This window comes from Mya arenaria, chromosome 6 (assembly GCF_026914265.1).
Source record: "Mya arenaria isolate MELC-2E11 chromosome 6, ASM2691426v1".
Lineage (NCBI taxonomy): Eukaryota > Metazoa > Mollusca > Bivalvia > Myida > Myidae > Mya > Mya arenaria.
Window position 1 is genome coordinate 43,545,974 of NC_069127.1, and position 22,946 is coordinate 43,568,919.

Below are 22,946 nucleotides of genomic sequence, written 5' to 3' on the forward strand. Positions count from 1 at the left end.
TAGTATTGCACTTCGTCCGTCTGTCTGTCCATCTGTCCGTCTGTCTGTCTGTCTGTCTGTCCGTCTGTCCGTAACATTTTGTGTCCAGGCTATAACTTACTTATGCATTGATAGATTACCATATTACTTGGTACAAATGTTGTCCATATTGAGATGATGTGTAGTGACCTTGTCCTGGGTCCATACCTCAAAGGTCAAGGTCACACAAGACATTTAAAGGTCAGAGTTCACATACTTGTGTCTGCGCTACTACTCACTTATGCATTGATGGATTAGCATATTACTTGGTACAAATAATGTTCTCATTGAGACAATGTGCAGTGACCTTGACCCAGGTCCATACCTCAAAGGTCAAGGTCACACAAGACATTTAAAGGTTGGAGTACACATGCTTGTGTCCGTGCTATAACTTATTTATGCATTGATGTATTATCATATTACTTGGTACAAATGTTGTCCTCAATGAGACAATGTGCAGTGACCCTGACCTGGGTCCATACTTCAAAGGTCAAGGTCACACGAGACATATAAAGGTCAGAGTACACATGCTCGTGTCTGGGCTTAAATTTAATTATGCATTGATGTATTACCATATTACTTTATCGAAAATACTTAAGGCTTGCTATCTCATCGATGTTATAAATCAATGACTCATTTTCCTTCTTTAATTTAGCCAAAATAAACATGACATTGATCTCACCTACATTAACACACATTATGAATAACTTTACCAAATATCCTTTTATAATATGTTCATATATCCATAAAAATATTTAGGTTATTTTGGTCAGATTCAATGTAACGGTCAGGTTGCGTGAAAAACAAAATATACTAAAAAACAGTGGCGGGGGATATAGCCATCCTTTGGACTGCCTTGTTCATTTAAGAATGGCCAATTTTTCATTTGTATCTAGTGTTGGTATGAAATGAACTTATAGGGGAGTTGAATCCTGTATTTATACATGATCACTGTTCAGAACCTGACGGGACGTGGAAAGAACCTGATACAAGCGTGTCTAAGATGTGTTAAGCACCGTAATAACATATTAACAACCAGATGAGGTCTTCTAAAACGTGGCACGAACATACCATAGTCGTGGTAAAAGCATGGAGAGGTTGTGGTGAGAACTCCATTGACGTAGCAAAAAGGCAATGATAAAGTGATGAGAACGCCATTCAATATTTCCTGTCCATTACCTCGCTTGCACTACGTCAATCAAGTTTCTACTAGGTCTTAGTTATTTCGTCACTACGTCCATGATGTCGTTAATGCATTTTTATTAAGTTTTTACTACGTCTTGATTCGACCACCCCCTAACTATGCTTTTAACCAGGTTTTCTCAAAGTGAAACCTGGTCGTTAGAATGATGAACGTCGTTGTTCCAGCAGGCGGGTGGCCGGGGGGCGTCAAACTCACCTACAAAACTGAATAATTTCAGTAAGGGTTGACATATCTTGACCAAACTTGGTCTATAAGAAAAATTTATGGATACCTTTCATGTTATTGTGTTTAGGGTCCCTAGGGTCAAGGCCAAGGTCACTGTTAGAAAAAATAGAAAACAAGTTGAAACTGAATAACTTTAGTTAGGGTTGACATATCTTGACAAAAATTAGTCTAAAGGAAGAGTTTATGGATACCTTTCATGGGATTTCATTTGGGATCCCTAGGGTCAAGGTCAAGGTCACTGTTACTAAAAAAAGTAAAACGGTTGAAACTGAATACTTTTAGTTAGGGTTGACATATCTTGATCAAACTTTGTCTATAGGAAGAGTTTATGGATACCTTTCATGGGATAGCATTTGGGGTCCCTAGGGTCAAGGTCACTGTTACTAAAAATAGTAAAACAGTTGAAACTGAATAACTTTAGTCAGGGTTCACATATCTTGACCAAACTTGGTTTAAAGGAAGAGTTTATGGAGACCTGTCACGGGATTGTGTTTTGGGTCCCTAGGATCATGGTCACTGTTACTAAAAAAGAAGAATGGTTGAAACTGAATAACTTTAGTCAGGGTACACATATCTTGACCAAACTTAGTCTATAGGAAAAGTTTATGGATACCTTTCATGGGATTACGTTTGGGGTCCCTAGAGTCAAGGCCAAGGTCACTGTACTAAAAATAGAAAAACAGTAGAAACTGAATAACTTTAGTTAGGAATGACATATCTTGACCCAACTTGGTATAAAGGAAGAGTGTATGGATACCTTTCATGTTATTGTGTTTGGGGTCCCTATGGTCAAGGTCACTGTTACTAAACATTGGAAAACAGACACAGGCTGAAGTTCTTTTATTACTCATTGAAAACCTGGTTTCGTCGCATTGCGGTGTTTCTTGTTTGAACGTGTTCAAAGTCCACTCAAGTATTTCAAGCCCATAAAGACCATACCACCTTATCGGTGTCTACTGCATTCTTTTTAAGTGGACCATTAGTTCTGACTGTGTCCTGCCAGATTTTTGAGGACGTTTTTTGGAACTTGGCTTTAAAAAGTGTGATGGGGGCATCAATGTTTGCGGGATGCCTCAATATTTAAGTATGCCCACATGCCTGAACAAACCACTTCATAAAACCAATTCATGCCTAAACATAATTTTGGTGGTCCTTTTTATGAGAATCAATACCCTGTCAAGGATCCCATAGGCTGAAACATGTCAATTTCCAACTCTCATTTAAACTCTTAAAGATTATGTTTAAATGCTTCATTGTGTGGTTATTATCACCCGCCGAATCAAAGATTTCGGGAGCGGGATATTGTTTTGGCGTTGTCCGTCATTCCGTCCGTCCTTCTGTCCGTCCGGTACCATATCTTCGTAGGCATTGATCAGAAAATGTTCAAACTTGGTCAGAATGTTCCCCTTTCTCAAATCTTGACCACTTTTAAAAGTTGGTCACTTGGGGTAAAAAACTAGGTCACTAGGTCAAATCTTAGAAAAATCTTGGAACATACTAGAGGCATTATACATGGTCAAATATTCATGAAATTTTATCAGAATGTTTTCCTTGATGAACTCTTGGTCGTAAATTAAACTGGGTCACATATGATAAAAAATTAGGTCACTATGTCAAATCTTAGAAAAATCTTGTCCAGAACCTTATCATGGTAATGATTGGTCAAGTTATGTTCAAAATTGGTCATGATGTACCCTTTGAATAAATATGGATCGCTTAAAAAAGTGGGTCACATTGGGTCAAAAATAAATATGGATCACTTAAAAAAGTGGGTCACATTGGGTCAAAAACTAGGTCACTTGGTCAAATCTTAGAAAAATCTTGGAACATACTAGAGGCATTATACATGGTCAAATATTCATGAAACTTTATCAGAATGTTTTCCTTGATGAACTCTTGGTCGTAAATTAAACTGGGTCACATATGATCAAAAATTAGGTCGGTAGGTCAAATCTTAGAAAAATCTTGTCCAGAACCATATCATGGTAGTTATTGGTCAAGTTATGTTCAAAATTGGTCATGATGTACCCTTTGAATAAATATGGATCACTTAAAAAAGTGGGTCACATTGGGTCAAAAACTAGGTCACTTGGTCAAATCTTAGAAAAATCTTGGAACATACTAGAGGCATTATACATGGTCAAATATTCATGAAACTTTATCAGAATGTTTTCCTTGATGAACTCTTGGTCGTAAATTAAATTGGGTCACATATGATAAAAAATTAGGTCACTAGGTCAAATTTTAGAAAAATCTTGTCCAGAACCTTATCATGGTAATGATTGGTCAAGTTATGTTCAAAATTGGTCATGATGTACCCCTTGACGAAATATAGATCACTTAAAAAAGTGGGTCACATGGGGTCAAAAACTATGTCAAATCTTAGAAAAATCTTTGGAACATACTAGAGGCATTATACATCGTCAAATAGTTATAAAACTTAATCAGAATGTTTTCCTTGATAAAATCTTGGACTTATTTGAAACTGGGTCACATATGATGGAACATTAGGTCACAAGGTCAAATCATAGAAAAATCTTGTCAGAAACTATTGTATGGTGGTGATTGGTCTGATTTAGTTCAAACATGGTCAGAATGTTCTTTAGGGTTAAATTTTGACTGTGTTTTAAAAGTGTGTCATATGGGTCAAAAACTGGGTCAAAGGTCATATCTAACAGAAATCTTGGGAACACTCTAGAGGCAATACATCTGCTCTAATTTCCATGAAACTTAATCAGAATGCCTCAATGAAATCTTGGAATAGTTTGAAACTAGTAGGTCATGTGGGGTCAAAGATGAGGTCTCTGGGTCAAATCTTTAAAAAACCTTGTGGACACTCTAGAGGCTATATTTTTTGCAATATCTGGACCAATTTTCATGAAACCTGATCAGTATTTTTGCCTTGATAAAATCTTAGATTAGTTTGGAACTCGGTAACATGGAGTCATAATTAAGCTAGGTTTCTTGATCAATTCTAAATGTTACATTATAAACAATGTTTTTTTTATTTCAAACAGTTGCAATCAAACTCAAACACATATATATATATTTCATCAACAATTGATTTCTATTCCTTGACTAAGCCCAATCAGGTGGGGGATATCAATTCAACGAATTTGCTTGTTTAAAATTCATGGATTGTGAGTATTTGTGAGACCATTTCTATCTTGCAGGAACATTTAAGTGTTAAAGGCAGAAAGAACATTTAGTTGCAGAATTTTGTAAACCTTTTCCAGAAATAATCTTAGATCATACAAAAATTGGGTATGTTTCACATTTATTCCATATTGCAATTTCAGGAAATCTCTGGCAGAATGTCATAAGATGTCAATGCTTTTTTCATACGCTTGCAGGTCAGGGGCCAAACTTTATGTTTTCTTAATACTGATTGGTTGTTATTGATTGGATGAGCTTGGAATATCATCAAACCCAGAGAAGTGAACCATGTTGGAATGATGGGGAAAGTGTCAACGTTGGGGTATGCCTATCATCAATTAACATCCAGTATTAGCAGTACTCTCATTCCACCAGTCTCGTTGTCATTCCTTTCCATTTAAGACAGTGAAAATTTTCGTCCAAAGATCCACTAAACTTTCGGCCATTTGGAATCAATTTGATTTTTCATCGCAAAAAATGGATGTTTTATATGAAATTCAAATTTAAATTGAAATGTGACTTACAACAATAAAGACATAGTTGGAAATTTAATGAAAAAAAATAATCCTATTACTTCTATATTGGAAGCACTCTAATGTTTTATAATAGTTGCTCTTGGCAAGTGTGAAGACTGACAACGTTGAGGTAATTTAGAGTTTGACAAATATCCAGAAACTTCTTACAAAGTTCATGGCTAACAATAATTATTATCTCAGAAACTTAGATTACTCAATTATATAATTAACAGATATATGCTTTATTCCTGAGAATAGTCCTATGTTTATTGTGATGGTCATTCATTGCATAGTTTTTGTAAGGATATGCCAAAAGTCAGGGCTGTAACAGTTAGTTCTATTTCTGAGGAACTGATTTAGTCAGAAGACCAAAGTGGGAATTTTTACTACTAAGAGAGACATGATAATTAAGAGAATTTTGTTTATTGTGCCATAAATAACAATATTGTGTCATTTTAATTTTATTTGTGAGCATAGCTGAGTATGTCCAGAGTATGAATGGGATGACATGGGATATCTGTTCTATAAATGTTGCTGTTTTGATCATTATATAAAACTTTGCAGTGCCAGAACCACCTTATGACTTTATTGTACATAGTGTAAAGTGTGAACTTTCCCTGGAGATATGTAGAACTATAATTACTATCACAACCTTCATAAATCATAAATGTGAAAGACAGGAGGAAAATCTTGAAAGTAGCGTCTGAATATAGCATTGTGTTTTATTGGGTCACTAGGACATTGAGGTGCAATTGGATGGAAGCTTCAGGACATTATAAAATGAGGGGTGTAAAATAAATCCCCTTTTAAACAGATATAATTATGTCCTTATAAGATTTTGGACCTTAAACCCTATAAACGGGAATTAAATCTGTCCTGTTTGTTGCAACACCAAGCATTTTTGGGAGAGGACATGCTATATAAACTAATTGGCACTTCGACAACTCTGAGAAACGTTCAAGAATTGATCTCGTAACAACCAAACCTTGACAATATTGCCGAGATTTTTCAGTGCATTTTTGTTATTTGAAAACAAAACATTGTTTTGGATGTAAATCCTATTCCAATGTGGAAATCAGATGGACAGTTGCAGTGTTTATCTGGACATTGAGACATTGCAATTACTTAAACGGTAGATTTATGAACAGTTAAAAAAACATTTTCTTTAAGCTGTTTGACTATATGGTAATATAACCCTGGGAGTTGAAGACAGACTTTAATCTGAAAAAACCCTGTTAGTTTGATTACCAGGAGACATAACTTGGGTCAGTTAATGTAGTAGTGTTTTGGATATGAACGCAGCATGGGGCATATAGTGTGATATTTATCCTCTTGTTTGATAAATAATAAAAAGGACATAACTCCACAAGCTGTAACAGTTGTAACAAGACACACCATGGGTCAGGGGGACAGTCAGCCCAGCAAACACGTGGTTGCGGCTGCAGAGACCATCCAGATACAGGAAGCCAAGTATGTTACCCACAATCCACAGTTGTCAGATGTGGAGCAGAAGAAGCTTTCAAAGAAGAAGGTGAAAAAGAGCTGGAAAAAGACACGCTTTGTGGAGGTAGGTCTGAGGATGTGTACGTCTGTATGACCACGAGCTAATGCATGAATCCAAAACCTCTGTCAAGGATAAGGTTTGAGTACCGGTAGTTTGGTTTCACGTGTATTGAGCATGCACATTGTCAAAGGTCAAACATAGGAGTTATATAGGAGTTGTAGACCTTTGCAAGAGCTTATAGCCGTAGGAAATGTTTGTGCTGAGACATTTATTGTTACATGCAAGTTTTATTTTTTTCGATTTAAATCTTAAATTTTTTGAAAATGATATCCTACTATTTTCAAATTCAGCATTTCAAGGTTATAAAGTATTGACTGATTATGGATGATGATTTTCTCCCTCCAAACCTCCACCATGTGAAATTCTAATCAACTGCAACATCTATGGCCAGTCAATTGACTTCATCCATCAAAAAACACATAATGACACCATCAGGGATTTGACTTATTCTTTTATATTTCACGTCCAACTAACTTAACTGTAGAAGCAGACTCATGAACCCCACAGCATCCATACATGTGGTTTTGCATGTTTTTTACTTCAACTGACCAATTAAAGATCATGGCTTTAAATTATGCTCAAAAGAACCATGCTGTGAAAAAGAAAATCTCTATGAAGAGTTGAAACTGTCTGCCAAAACACCGCTGTTGAGATGGCACATATTGACCTTCTCTTTGGTCCAAAAATTGATGTTATCATGATTTGTTTAACAGATTAAAGAGCATGTTTTGCTAAATTTGAAAACATGTACTCAGAGTAGGACATCCAAAAACAATTACAGTTTCTAAACACACTTCACCTTCCTGCCGCACTACACCATCCTGCCACACTACAAATTCCTTCAATACTACACCTTCCTGCCACACTACACCTTCCTGTCACACTTCACCTTCCTGCCACACTTCACCTTCCTGCCACACTACACCTTCTTGTCACACTTCACCTTCCTGCCACACTTCACCTTCCTGTCACACTACACCATCCTGCCACACTACACATTCCTCCAATACTACACCTTCCTGCCACACTACACCTTCCTGCCACACTACACCTTCCTGTCACACTTCACCTTCCTGACACACTTCACCTTCCTGCCACACTACACCTTCCTGTCACACTTCACCTTCCTGCCACACTTCACCTTCCTGCCACGCTACACCATCCTGCTACACTACAAATTCCTCCAATACTACACCTTCCTGCCACACTACACCTTCCTGCCACACTACACCTTCCTGCCACACTACACCTTCCTGCCACACTTCACCTTCCTGCCACACTACAATTTCCTGTCACACTACACATTCCTCAAATACTACACCATCCTGCCACACTACAAATTCCTCCAATACTACACCTTCCTGTCACACTACACCTTCCTGCCACACTACACCTTCCTGTCACACTACACCTTCCTACCACACTTCACCTTCCTGCCACACTACACTACACCTTCCTGTCACACTACACTACACCTTCCTGCCACACTACACCTTCCTGCCACACTACACCTTCCTGCCACACTACACTACACCTTCCTGTCACACTACACTACACCTTCCTGCCACACTACATCTTCCTGCCACACTACACCTTCCTACCACACTTCACCTTCCTGCCACACTACAATTTCCTGTCACACTACAAATTCCTCCAATACTACACCTTCCTGTCACACTACACCTTCCTGTTACACTACACCTTCCTATCACACTACATCTTCCTGTCACACTATACCATCCTGCCATGCTACAAATTCCTCCAATACTACACCTTCCTGTCACACTACACCTTCATGCTGCCACACTACACCTTCCTGTCACACTACATCTTCCTGTCACACTACACCATCCTGCCACACTACAAATTCCTCCAATACTACACCTTCCTGTCACACTACACCTTCCTGTCACACTACACCATCCTGCCACACTACAAATTCCTCCAATACTACACCTTCCTGCCACACTACACCTTCCTACCACACTTCACCTTCCTGCCACACTACATCTTCCTGCCACACTACACCTTCCTACCACACTTCACCTTCCTGCCACACTACAATTTCCTGTCACACTACAAATTCCTCCAATACTACACCTTCCTGTCACACTACACCTTCCTGTTACACTACACCTTCCTATCACACTACATCTTCCTGTCACACTATACCATCCTGCCATACTACAAATTCCTCCAATACTACACCTTCCTGTCACACTACACCTTCATGCTGCCACACTACACCTTCCTGTCACACTACATCTTCCTGTCACACTACACCATCCTGCCACACTACAAATTCCTCCAATACTACACCTTCCTGTCACACTACACCATCCTGCCACACTACAAATTCCTCCAATACTACACCTTCCTGCCACACTACACCTTCCTGCCACACTTCACCTTCCTGCCACACTACACCATCCTACCACACTTCACCTTCCTGCCACACTACAATTTCCTGTCACATTACACCTTCCTGTCACACTACAATTTCCTGTCACACTACAATTTCCTGTCACACTACACCTTCCTGCCACACCACACCATCCTGCCACACTACAAATTCCTCCAATACTTTTTAATGAAAAGTTCATGAAGGAAAAATGGCCAATTTATTTATGAAGTTCATGAACTAAATGTTCATGAATAATTAATGAAATAGTTCACGAACTTTTTATTAAAAAGTTCATGAAGGAAAAATGGCCAATTTATTCATGAAGTTCATGAACTGAAAGTCATTCAACTTCTTGAGTTCTTGAACCAAATTTCAAGAACTTCATGAACTAGAAGTAACTGAACTAAGTGTTCATCATATTAAGTGGTCATTTTTCTTTCATGAACTTTTTGCAGCAAATTAATATTATGAATTTCATGAATATTCATCAACAAAATTTCACTTTGAAAACAACAATTTACTCAATAATTGGAAACTATGAATGTTATGCAATAAACATGTAGAAATGTGATGATCACAACTGTAATATACTATTAGTGGATTGTAAGCAGATTGAACTTGACCTTCGCATTAATATTCTAATGAAAGTACTTTCAATAGTTATGCAATTGAACACACATTAATTTATAATACTAATTCATTGTTTTTTATAATGGTTTAAGAAGTTATAATGAAACAAGACTAATCATTATAAAATATGACAGTTCTATGGTTTTGTTAAGAAGTCGTCCATTTATAACACTTCCACTTTTTATGACACATAACACTGTTGTTAGTATATACACCTAAGACCTTGCCAAATGATGTAATCATTGCAGATGATGGTGGTTCTTCTTCTTTAGGGTAGAATGTGTGTAAGTTTCAAATTTATTTAATCACTGCGACTTGCCAAACTTCTTCTGACTTGATATAGTTTTTGTAAAGCAGTCTCTCACTATACAGGAACAGTTTTTCACTTCTTCTTTAGTAAAGATAGTGTAACTCATATTTTTTAACAGTTTCCAAAATTACATCTGTATCAATGTTGATGCCCACAGCAACTAACATGGAGTTGGTAGACGATTTGATTGTATACTGCAGTGCAGTAATATGTATCGCCAATGTCCTCCTTTTCTTTCTCAACCGGCAGTTGTCATCTCTATTTTAAGTCTGTTTTCCTTGAAAAATATATGAAATTGAATTAAGCTTTTGATGATAAGAAGCAAGTTAAAAAAACATTATTAAAGTCTTCCTTCTTTAAATAAGGCCAATTTTAAATTATTTTAACTTTAGAAGATTAAATAATTGATGAGATTTTAAGCTGTTCACATCAAAGTTTCACTATGCAGTTGAAACAAAATTAGCAAGTATTATTTGTAGGTACAGGATGATTCACATTTAAGGCCCCCCCAAAAAATACCTGTGTTTCCGGTGACTGACCGACCCTATTTTTTTCTCGCCGACCCTAATCTTTTTTTAGACATAAAAGTAAAAAAAAAATTTTTTAAATTCTATCGTAAAAAAATATATTTTTTTAAATAGATCGTTATTATTTTCGTTGTTTGTCTTTCAATGTCCCCGGAGAATATACTTTCATTCCTGATTATGTATTACCGAGACGGGAAAACAAAATGGCGGAGGGCGGCGAACCCTGTCCGATATCTTAAAATTGGCAAACGCATGTTTATGGTCCAAACACGTGGCTGATCACCAGGGACATATTTTGCTGTCTTTTCAATGAAAATATTTTGAATTATAATTCGCGGTGTTATTTATCCATACCCATGTCCAAAATAAAACTTACTTTTTTTTACGATTAGGCTTTGCGTATATCATGCAGGCTTCCTACGATTAGGCTTTGCGAATTCATGCTGGATTACTGCCAGGTTCAAATACACATTTCATTAATTGTTATATTATTTATCCGCAATTATCAATGGTTATTTATTTCGCCTTATTTAAGTCCCATCAACTGAAATCCAAACAAAAACCTGTGAAAGTTAACAACACATTTATTGGAATGTGTCGGCTGCAGATCAAACGGTACAATTTGTGATGTCAGAGCACGAGCGGTGATAAGATCAAAGGCGCGTGGCTATGGTTTGTATCTAATTCGGTCAGTCGGATACTGTATGATCCCATTTGATTGCCAGGATTTCGCCTAGGCTGGTACGAAAATACCATACGATCGAAAAAACAATAATCAATAATAGTCGTCTGGGAATCTTAAAACAATGACCAAAATGTTTGAATTCAATGTAAATATGAATGAAACTTTGATTGTAGTAATGTATGAAAATATGATAGTAACATAAATCCATATCCGCGTTTACTTGTTTTTTTATTAACTTACCTCCACTTGAAGGCCTAGTTTAAGGAGCTCACAGTTGACAAGAAATACTGGGATTTTCCTCAAGCAAATTAAAAACTTAGTTGATAATTGACTGTTTGACTAGAACATTATCACAGATTTGTTGAAATTGAAGTGCTGGATTTTTCCTAAAAACCGATCACGACTTATAAACGAGTATTGTTTTCCAAAAAACACCAGATTTCATGGGCAAAATTGGCGGGAAAATACGGTAGTTGAAGGTAAGGAAATGATTTCAGACATTAAACAATGCTGTTTTATCAGACTTTTTGTTAATTAGGAAACGCGTAGAAAAACATAATTGATCTGATGCAACAGAAAATTGCATGATATGGAAAGTGTAAAAAAAAAATGATAAAAAAAATCCCGACCTTCCGACCGTATTTTTTTTAGCCATGTTACTGGAAACACGGGTATTTTTTTTTGGGCCTAAGCCTCAAAGTAAAGAGTGATACCAATTGTGATTTACTGTCAAGTTCTTGAGTCATATGACAGTTAAGTGGCATTGCTCTCATAGTAGAATTGCTACATGTATGTTTGAGAGAAATGGGTCCTCCCGAGAAAAACAATAAATGTATGACTTTGTATTAACACTCACTTCTGTCAAATATGTATTTGGTTCCATTGAAATCCACTTTGACGCGTTCATGACAAGAAAAAACTTCATAACTTTTAAAATTATTTTAGCTAAAACCCTTACCAGTTACTCTAGTCAGTAGTGTCATGAACTCGTGAGCACCTGCAGAAATTGTACATGTCATGTTGGTGGGTTGGGGCTCTGTATGGTGGCAACATGATCAGGGTTCAGGCGTACTGGTAACAGGAAAAGTTGACATCCTCACTTTCGCTACATCTATAGCTGAGTAACTGCATAACTGGTTGTGTATTACTCGTCTTCATTGTATCTGAAATGGACAATTTACTTTAGTGAATATCATAAACTATTATGTGTATGAGATGTTTTCTTCACCCAATCACTCAAGAACATTTAATGAATGCAGTCACATGTCACAATTCTAAACTGTCACATATTTTCGCGACTTCTTTAAATTGTCTCTTTTCCGATCAAATGAAAGTATTACACAAGTAAACACATTTCAAAGTGATGAAGGGAAATGACAATGAGTTTTAATGATTTTTTTGGTATTAAAAACGTATAATTCATAATAAGAAAAATCAAATTGACGATTGACATGCTCTTTCAAGAAATTACAATTTACAGTCACTTGATATTGTCATTGAATAACATTGTACATTTAGTAAGGAGTCAAAACCAATTTAGTTCAACAATAATTTACAAGTGATAGGTATAAACTCACCAGTTTGCCATCGTGGTCATTTTAATGACCCAACAGTGAAAGCTTCATCCATTATCGTCTGCAGAACTGTACTTCCGGTTCAATTCAAAATGGCAGCTTATTTTTGTCATTCAGCTGTGTTTGCAAATTTTGTCAGTGATAAAGACAACTGATGGACTTTGAATTACTCTAGTGGATAGAAATCGTAGCTATTAATTATCTCACCAGCTATCAGCCAATGTGTTGCATTTTAACACTGTCTAATAGTGGAGATTAAAAACTACTGTTTGGCACATTGACGTCATCGCAAACCAAAGACTCCAGACATTTACTTAAACAAAACATATCAGTTTTGAAGTTTAAAAATCATATAAACGACTATGAATGCCTATCAATTATGTATGTACAACATTTGACTTACTGTCCAGCTGGGACGAACAGATGATAAAATCCCCACCAAATTCCCCCACACCCCAGGGACCCTAGGTTAGGCCCATTCCCAGCTATATTTAAAGCGAAGATAATACCACCGCATTCACCCGGCACTGTGGGGCCACCTGAAAGGTAAACACACGGCCCATTTTCCCGCCTATCCCCAGTTTACCTCGGACCTGGGGCGGGGTTTACAATTGGCTGGTGCATAACAACTAGAATAGATATGTTTAAATGCAAACTTTAATCTTATGTTGCAGTTCTGCTAAACTTTAATGAAAGGTTCAGGAACTTGACAAACAATCTTTCAAAGTTCATGAACTTATTCAATAAGTAGTTCATGAACTTGGAATTGTTCATGAACTTCATGAACCTTTTTCGGAGGGGACACTAGACCTTCCTGCCACACTCCACCCGTCTACACTACACCTTCCTGCCACCCATCACCTTTCTGCCACACTAGCAACACCCGCCTGCTTTAATGTTGCCTGTTTTATAACATTTTCATTCTTTTTAGATCATTATTTTTATCATTGATACAGATTCTCAAAAACACTCAAGAAACAATAAAATTAATGTATATAAATTAATCAAACTTTGACAGAATTTTCAGAACTCATAATATCAAAATAACATCTTCATAGAGCTATTTTTATTGTAATGAATATTTCATTAAAATGGTCAGAAAGGGAATGGTAATGCAAAACTAATGAGAAAATAATCACCCATAGGTGATAATGTCAAGTGTTCAATCATTACTTATAGTATCTAACAATCGTATAGAAAATTAAAGGGAAAAAAGGTACATTCAGCAAAAACAAAGAAAATATCCAACTTTAAGCTCGGATTTCCCCAATCTATAACTTTGATCGCTGTCATGTAGGTACTCCCTGGAAACATGTTTACCTGTACTAAGTTATACGGAATGTATGTACTCCCTGGAAACATGTTTACGCTGTACTAAGTTATACGGAATGTACGTACTCCCTGGAAACATGTTTACGCTGTACTAAGTTATACGAACAACTTTATCAAATAGTTTCTGTGAGAAAGAAATGTGCGAATACAAGTGAATGTGATCAGTTCAATATTAAATATTGCATTTATTTTAAATCAATGGGAGATATTAAGAATTAATAATAAGAATGTTAGAAACTTTGACTCCAAATTAAAGTTGATTTTTTCTGGGTGGGGTTAAGGAGTGGACTACATTGGGTTGAGGTTGTTATGCAAAACAGAAGCATCAGTGTTCCCAGCAGACTGAAATATGGATGAAAAATGTTTGAACTTTAAGCATTTTGAGGCTACACCAAACTCAAGTTTTGATAATTGGATTTACCTCACCTATTTTTCAGAAAATGCAAGCAATTAAGTGAAAAGGAATGATGCACCACAATCTGTTTTTCGTAGAAATGCAATATGGAATGAAGAATTCCTTGCAATGTGCATCAAAAAAGACTTAACATGTATGTGACAACTTCCAGAAAACTCACACAGTTATATACCAAAATGAATACCTAAACACTTTGAAATTAAAGTATGTCTGTTAAAGATAATATCATTCTTAATGTTTATTATATAGGAAAAAATAGGTATGCCCTCTGACTTCAAAGAAATTGAAGAAGTGTATTTTTACCCTCCCTCTTTCTCACCCAAAAACTGACAAACAAAAAATTAATTTGTGTGGGCGTATTATAAGCTCTTTTCTCAAATATGTTTGATGCTCTGATGTAAATGTTTTTCATTACAGGGTGTAAATCTCTGATTTATTGATAGATAACTTTTGATTAAAGGATGTTTTTTTGCTGGATATTTGGATTTATTGAAGAATGTCTTCTTTATCATTTGTGTTATCTCTAGAATTAAGACCAATGTTGTGATAAGGCGGCAGCATTTGGTATCTATAGGTTCCATTTGGTGGGGTATTTGGATGGATAGGCACTGTTTATTACTATTTATTGCTAATTATTTTCAGAATTATAGCATGAATTCTGACATGATTTTCTATGGAGTGAATAATCTTCTCTGAAAGATCCTTGCACTATTGAAACACATGGTTCAGTCATTGAAGTAGAGACACATGGTCCAGTCATTTAAGTAGAAACACTGGTCCAGTCATTTAAGTAGAAACACTGGTCCAGTCATTGAAGTAGAGACACATGGTCCAGTCATTTAAGTAGAAACACATGATCCAGTCATTTAAGTAGAAACACATGGTCCAATCATTGAAGTAGAGACACATGGTCCAGTCATTTAAGTAGAAACACTGGTCCAGTCATTGAAGTAGAGACACATGGTCCAGTCATTTAAGTAGAAACACTGGTCCAGTCATTTAAGTAGAAACACTGGTCCAGTCATTGAAGTAGAGACACATGGTCCAGTCATTTAAGTAGAAACACATGATCCAGTCATTTAAGTAGAAACACATGGTCCAATCATTGAAGTAGAGACACATGGTCCAGTCATTGAAGTAGAGACACAATGGTCCTATCATTGAAGTGGAGACAAGTCGCCAAATCATTGAAATGGAGACAGAATGGTCCTATCGTTGAAGTTGAGACAGAATGGTCCTATCATTGAAGTAGAGACAGAATGGTCCTATCATTGAAGTGGAGACAGAATGGTCCTATCATTGAAGTAGAGACAGAATGGTCCTATCATTGAAGTAGAGACAGAATGGTCCTATCATTGAAGTAGAGACAGAATGGTCCTATCATTGAAGTAGAGACAGAATGGTCTTATCATTGAAGTGGAGACAGAATGGTCCTATCATTGAAGTTGAGACAGAATGGTCCTATCATTGAAGTAGAGACAGAATGGTCCAATCATTGAAGTTGAGACAGAATGGTCCTATCATTGAAGTGGAGACAAGTCGCCAAATCATTGAAGTGGAGACAGAATGGTCCTATCATTGAAGTAGAGACAGAATGGTCCTATCATTGAAGTAGAGACAGAATGGTCCTATCATTGAAGTAGAGACAGAATGGTCCTATCATTGAAGTAGAGACAGAATGGTCTTATCATTGAAGTGGAGACAGAATGGTCCTATCATTGAAGTAGAGACAGAATGGTCCAATCATTGAAGTTGAGACAGAATGGTCCTATCATTGAAGTAGAGACAAGTCGCCCAATCATTGAAGTAGAGACACAATGGTCCAATCATTGAAGTAGAGACAAGTCGCCCAATCATTGAAGTGGAGACACAATGGTCTAATTATTGAAGTGGAGACACAATGGTCTAATTATTGAAGTGGAGACACAATGGTCTAATTATTGAAGTGGAGACACAATGGTCCAATCATTAAAGTGGTGACACAATGGTCTAATTATTGAAGTGGAGACAAGTCGTCCAATCATTGAACTGGAGACATAATTGTCCAATTTTTCAATCCAGATACACAATAATTCAATCATTGAAGCAGAGACACATTGTCAAATCATTGAAGGGGAGACACATGGTCCAATCATTAAAGGGGAGACACATGGTCCAATCATTGAAGGGGAGACACATGGTCCAGTCATTGAAGGTGAGGTACATGGTTCAATCATTGAAGGTGAGATACATGGTCCAATCATTGAAGGGGAGACGCAACATCTAATCATTGAAGGGGAGACACATAATCTAATCATTGAAGGGGAGGCACATGGTCCAATCATTGAAGGGGAGACACATGGTCCAATCATTGAGGGGGAGACACATGGTCCAGTCATTGAAGGGGAGACACATTATCAAATCATTGAAGGGGAGACACATGGTTCATTCATTGAATTAGAGAAACATGATCCAGTCATTGAAGGGGGGACACACGGTCCAATAATTGAAGTAGAGACACATGGTCCAATCATTAAAGTAGAGACAGATGATCCAATCTTTGAAGGGGGGACACACGGTCCAATAATTGAAGTAGAGACACATGGTCCAATCATTAAAGTAGAGACAGATGATCTAATCTTTGAAGGGGGGACACACGGTCCAATCATTGAAGGGGAGACACATGGTCCAATTTTTGAAGTTGAGATTCATCTTATATAGCTTGTAAAGCCTTTTAGACTTAGTATTGTGATGTGGATAGTTTGAAGCTCAAGTTTATGACTTATAACTTTTCACCAGCTCTGATGGGACCATCTTAAACCGAGTTATGACTTTCTACTTGCTTGTGTCCCTATTTCACATTCACACTTTAAGAATATTTAAAATTGTGTCGTTCAGTACATATTTACCTGGTGTATTGTTAAAAATGACAATACGCATGACTCAATCTGGCTTAAATGTTTTTGAGTTGTTCCCCTTGATCTACTGAGAAACATAGGTATTTGTGTTTGTATCCAGTGGCATTTGTTGTAATTTGTGTATTATTTTGAAAGACAATTAGTTAAAGTATTGCAATTTTGGTGTTGTAAACTTGTCTGATTTTCAAAAAAAAGTATTTGAGGTTTATTTAAAGCCTTGATGTTGGCGGTGGCTTCATCATCACTGTGCGTAAACCTTTCCCATAACTCAAGTAAACCCAAACAAAGCATACGAGCCTTCAATCAGTGGTGCTCTTGTTTTTGTCTGACTTGGTGTAATTACCTGACGGAGAATTTTCATTTCTAAATCAAATTGTCAACCATATCTTAAACTGACCTGATATTCATATTAACCTTTACCAGTAGCAGAATAACGCATTTAAAAAGATTAGCAACATTTTTAGACATTTATATAAAGCAAGTCCCATTACTCCGGCAAAAATGTTTCTGGAGTTAAATGTCAGGAAAAGGAAAACAGGTGAACATTGGCTTTCACACACAGGGTTCTTGTTTTCTTAGGTGGATAATTAGCCTTTCTTAATGTTAGGCTGCATGATTTGAATTATGTGATAATTACTGAGATTATCAATTAGTGAGCAATAAGTACTGAATGTTTGGTAGGAACTAGGGTTTTGATTTGGATAATGTTGATATTGAGCTGTTAATGTATGTTTAGGCAATGCTAATAGCGTACGCTTCAGGTGTATTTACCCAGAATGTGTGTTATCAAATAATTATATAGAGGGATTTGAATTCTAACTGTCAGTTCAAATTTGCATTTTGAGTTTGAAAGGATATTCCAAAGATATTTTTGGATATATAGATTTTTATTATTTTTAATTATATTTTGTAATGCATTTTTTTTTATAAATGTTTTTAAGATATAAAAAACATTCCCCGTAAAAAACATTTCGAAGAAATTGTTAAATATATTTTGATGATCAAATGGTTTAAAGTTTTAGCATCAAGCGGAGTTCTAATTACTGTTAATGTATTTACAAGCGTATGGCTTTGTTGTGGTTGTTTCAGAAACAGATATTTTTAATGCCGTATTTTAAACTTATTGCGCAATGTTATTACCTATGATCAATTGTTGGGGGTTGGGTTCTAACATATGGTTTTATGGCAGTATATATAGAAGATTATTGTTCCGCTACCTCTCAAAATCTGATGAGAAATAAGTCAAGATTCATGAATAATACAGTATCAGGAAAAAGAAATGTTTTTTAAGATATTTTTGGGATTTAATGGATTTGGATAAGATATGTCATACTGTGGGAATAGTTGGAATATAATCCTTATAAATTCTATACACCTGCGAAATATACATTTTACATTTATGCTTATTTATTAGTACTGAATTATAATATCCAAAGGTTGTGGATTTGAAATACATGCATGGATATCATGAGTTCAGTGACTTGCCGTTTCACCTCACATTAATTAGTCTAGATAGAGAAGTGCCAACACTCAGAGATGGTTTGAAATATCATTTTCATGGCATTTGAGGGAAACATAAATATTTGGATATTGTTTGCATGTAAACTGTTTGCATTAAAGGTGTTTTGGCAAGATGCGTTAACCAGATATCCAACTTGAAGTAAATAATTGTGCAGTGGTTTGAAGTCATTGCATTTTAATAATGTTGAACAACAAAAATAATTGGAATTTAACAGACTTTAGACAATATTTTCAAATATGCTTTTAAAAAAATACCAAATATTAGAAAATTAAGCTTTTAAAGTGCTACGTACTGCAGTTTCAGTATATTTGATAATATTTCTTCTCTTTTTTGTCAATTAAATGCTCAGTTTTCATTGGCCGGCACACACAGGAAGCTAATACACTTGGATACTATTTATATGTTTTATGGCGTTTTGAAATATTGGGGGTGTCTTTCTTATCACAAGTCAGCAAAGAGATATTCCAGCTACAAGCCACAAGCTTTTATATTTTTGGATGAAGATATTTCATTAGTGTTTGTTTCTTCAAGATGTTTTCATCTTTAAGTGCTACCTTAATGGTCCCTGAGAAAAAGTTTCAATGAACTCAATTGCATATCTGATATTAATTGGGCAAAAAGATGTAAAAATAGTTTCGGGAATAAAATTAACGAATCATAAATCTCAAGATGTATCAACACATGATAGCAAATACAGAATTGTGGAGGAAATTGGGAACTGCCTGCACGTTTGATGTTTTTTGTGTGCTGAACATAAATGATTTTGCAGCATTTATATGTTTGTCAGTCGCTGTTGTGTAATCTGTATTGTCATAAAAAAATCAGCAAAAAGTGCAGCTCGATTCCTGGCCCCATGTTCATCACTGTGATGTTGTGACCGATGTGTTTATGTTTTCGTCTTGTGCTCTTGGAAATACAAGTGCTGATGTTTTAATTGGTGGATTTGTCAAGACAGTACGCCAATTACTTGTTTAATGTCTGAGCCTGCTTATCCACTGACAAATTGTTGTCAAGTCACATCAGGAAGCTGAAATGTTTCTGGCAAAATTTGTGAAACTGTTGTGACAGTACTGCTCTTGGAATTGACTGTTGGAATTCTGTTTGACTCATAAACTTGACAGGTTTCTGTAACTTTGTAAAATAACAAAATTAACATAAAACTGTTACTATTTATTGTGTAAGAATAACAGCAAAAAAATGGTTATTTGTCAAAAATGAATTGTTGTAGTTTTTGAAATTTTCCTAATGAACCAGTTTTCAAATTATATTATGTATTTTGGCTTGATCAAATTCAAAGGTTAAAATTGCTGAGATATGGCTTGATGTACTTGGAATTCATCACTATTTAATGAGCTATTTTAAAATAATGCACTTCCAAGGAAAAAATATGCAAAACATCAATTGCTTTTTAATCTCAATGTGGGAATCTGGTTTATTTTTTATTTTTGGTGTTGTTTTGAATTTGTTATAATGATATCAAATTATATTAAGAGTCTCAAGTTTAAGTTTCAAGTTTTTATATTTATTTTCTTTCTTAAAATCAAGATGATCAGATATTCTGTCTCAACATACACTATTTTAATTGAGGATTAATACCTGGTGCAGGTTTTAATAAAGTTAAACAATTATTTTTGAATTAAGATATTTCAAGTGCTGAGTGGTGGACTGTGATAAATATTCTTGCCAGATAATAAAGAAGGATTCTCAAATCAGTGGGAAAATTCACAAGAAAGAATAAACTACTTTATGGCCTTGATAATATATAGGGATTAGTAATATGCCATTAAACAACATTCAAAACAATTGAGTAAAGTTCAGTTTTCTGATCAATAAGATACCTTGAAAGTGTCACATGGCCATGCCTCAGCCAATGGAAATGGAGGAATCAGCTATGGACCCACCCAGCAGCTATGATGTGGAGAGACTTATGTTTGGACTTGGTCTGGTCAATTATCTGGTAAGTCCTTTACAGGTTAATACAAAAAGGAGGAGTCATTGAAAAGAAGAAAACAGGTGATATTTTATTTTGACTTTTTCTTCTTTAAAGGTCTGAATGGATATGCTTTATTTCACAACAATTCTACCATTCAAAATTTGCCTTCAATAGCATTAGTCCATGTCCTCACTATCTGTGTGATACCTGTCATCCATATGAGCCTTTTTGATGAACAAGCCCAAAACCTTTTACTATTGCTTACCATCAAATATGTTCAATCTCTGGTATGTAAAATCAAGAATTTTAGCAAGCCCAAAATGCATTTTACCAGTGCATGGCTTGCAGGCTTGTGCTTATTTTCACTGCATTGTTAAAACATGAACTATTTTATTGTTAACTGTTCTAAAAATATTCTACCATGATTATTTTGATGCCATTTCTACCTACCAATCACCTATCAGAGAAATTTTCTGCTTGGTTTTACATGTCTTGTTTTTGCCAATTGATGAGACAGGGAGCTATCAGTTGCAATGTTTCCTGATGTTTTCTGCATGTTTGGTCCTGGGAGGTAACACAATACAGGGGCAGACTGGAAACACATTACGCCTGTTTATTTTGCTAAAGTGCTTCAGAATTGTTGTTCTTTTCTTCATCTACAAGTTGTGTTTGTCTTTCAAATGTAAAATGCTATTATATATAATGAAGAACTATATTAAAATGTTCATTACTCTTCTGAGAGTAAGTCTAATCACCAGGTTTGACCAAAAAGGTTATCTCCCCTGTTAGAACAGTAGAATGGTAAGTCTCATCATCATCTAGGACTAGGAAGGTTATCTCCCTTTATTAATAGCTGTTAGGTTAGTTATCACCATCTTTGACCAAGAAGGTTATTTCCCTTTGTTAACAACTGTAGGTTTGTTATCATCATCTAGGGCCAAGAAGGTTATCTTCCTTGTTTACAGTTGTAAGGTAAGTCATCATCTAAGACTTAGACAGTTATCTCCCTTTGTTATCAGTTGTAAGGCTAGTCATTGCCATCTTTGACCAAGAAGGTTATCTCCCTTGTTTATATATGTAAGGTAAGTCATCATTGAAGACTACGAAGGTTATTCCCCTTTGTTAACAGTTGTAGATTAGTCATTATTATATTTCACCAAGAAGGTTATCTCCCCTGTTGCCATATATAGTGTAAGTCATTATCATCTAGGACCAAAAAGGTCATCTCCCCTGTTGACAGTTGAAGTAAATGTTATAATCATCTAGGATCATCCTGTTAACATTTGTATGGTAAGCAATTATCATCTAGGTCCAAACAGGTTATCTCCCTTGTTAAGTGTTGTTGTGTAAGTCATCATCATGTAGGACCAAGAAGGTTATCTCCCCTGTAAACAGTTGTTGGGAAAGTCATCATCATCTAGGACTAAGATGGTTATCTCCCCTGTTAACATTTGAAGGGGAAAGTCAACATCATCTAGGACTAAGGTTATCTCCCCTGTTAACAGTTGTAGGGAATGTCATCATCATCTAGGACTAAGAAGGTTATCTCTCATGTTAACAGTTGTAGGGAAAGTCATCATCATTTAGGACTAATAAGGTTATCTCCCCTGTTAACAGTTGTAGGGAAAGTCATCATCATCTAACATTAAGAAGGCTATCTCCCCTGTAAACAGTTGTAGGGAAAGTCATCATCATCTAGGACTAAAAAGGTTATCTCCCATGTTAACATTTGTAGGGAAAGTCATCATCATTTATGACTAATAAGGTTATCTCCCCTGTGAACATTTGTAGGGAAAGTCATCATCATCTAGGATTAAGAAGGCTATCTCCCCTGTAAACAGTTGTAGGGAAAGTCATCATTATCTAGGACTAAAAAGGTTATCTCCCCTGTTAACAGTTGTAGGTTAGTCATCATCATCTAGGACTAAGAAGGTTATCTCTCCTGTGAACATTTGTAGGGAAAGTCATCATTATCGAGGACTAAGAAGGTTATTTCCCCTGTTAACATTTGTAGGGAAAGTCATCGTCATCTAGG

The 22,946-nt window shown here is 35.9% G+C and overlaps 1 protein-coding gene across 3 annotated transcripts in view; it reads left to right on the forward strand.

Moving 5' to 3' along the window:
* Window positions 1-22,946, forward strand: part of LOC128238264 (four and a half LIM domains protein 2-like) — a 145,720-nt gene that overhangs the window by 41,209 nt on the left and 81,565 nt on the right. Inside the window, exon 1 of one of the 3 annotated variants that reach the window (XM_052953986.1) lies at window positions 6,500-6,685. The exons of 1 other annotated variant lie outside the window; for it this stretch is intronic. In XM_052953986.1, the coding sequence (XP_052809946.1) occupies window positions 6,515-6,685 (171 nt within the window). In that variant the 5' untranslated portion in view covers window positions 6,500-6,514. Of the gene's footprint in view, window positions 1-6,499; window positions 6,686-20,592; window positions 20,936-22,946 lie in introns of those variants that run through there. One more of the 3 variants, XM_052953987.1, reaches the window with a different exon arrangement.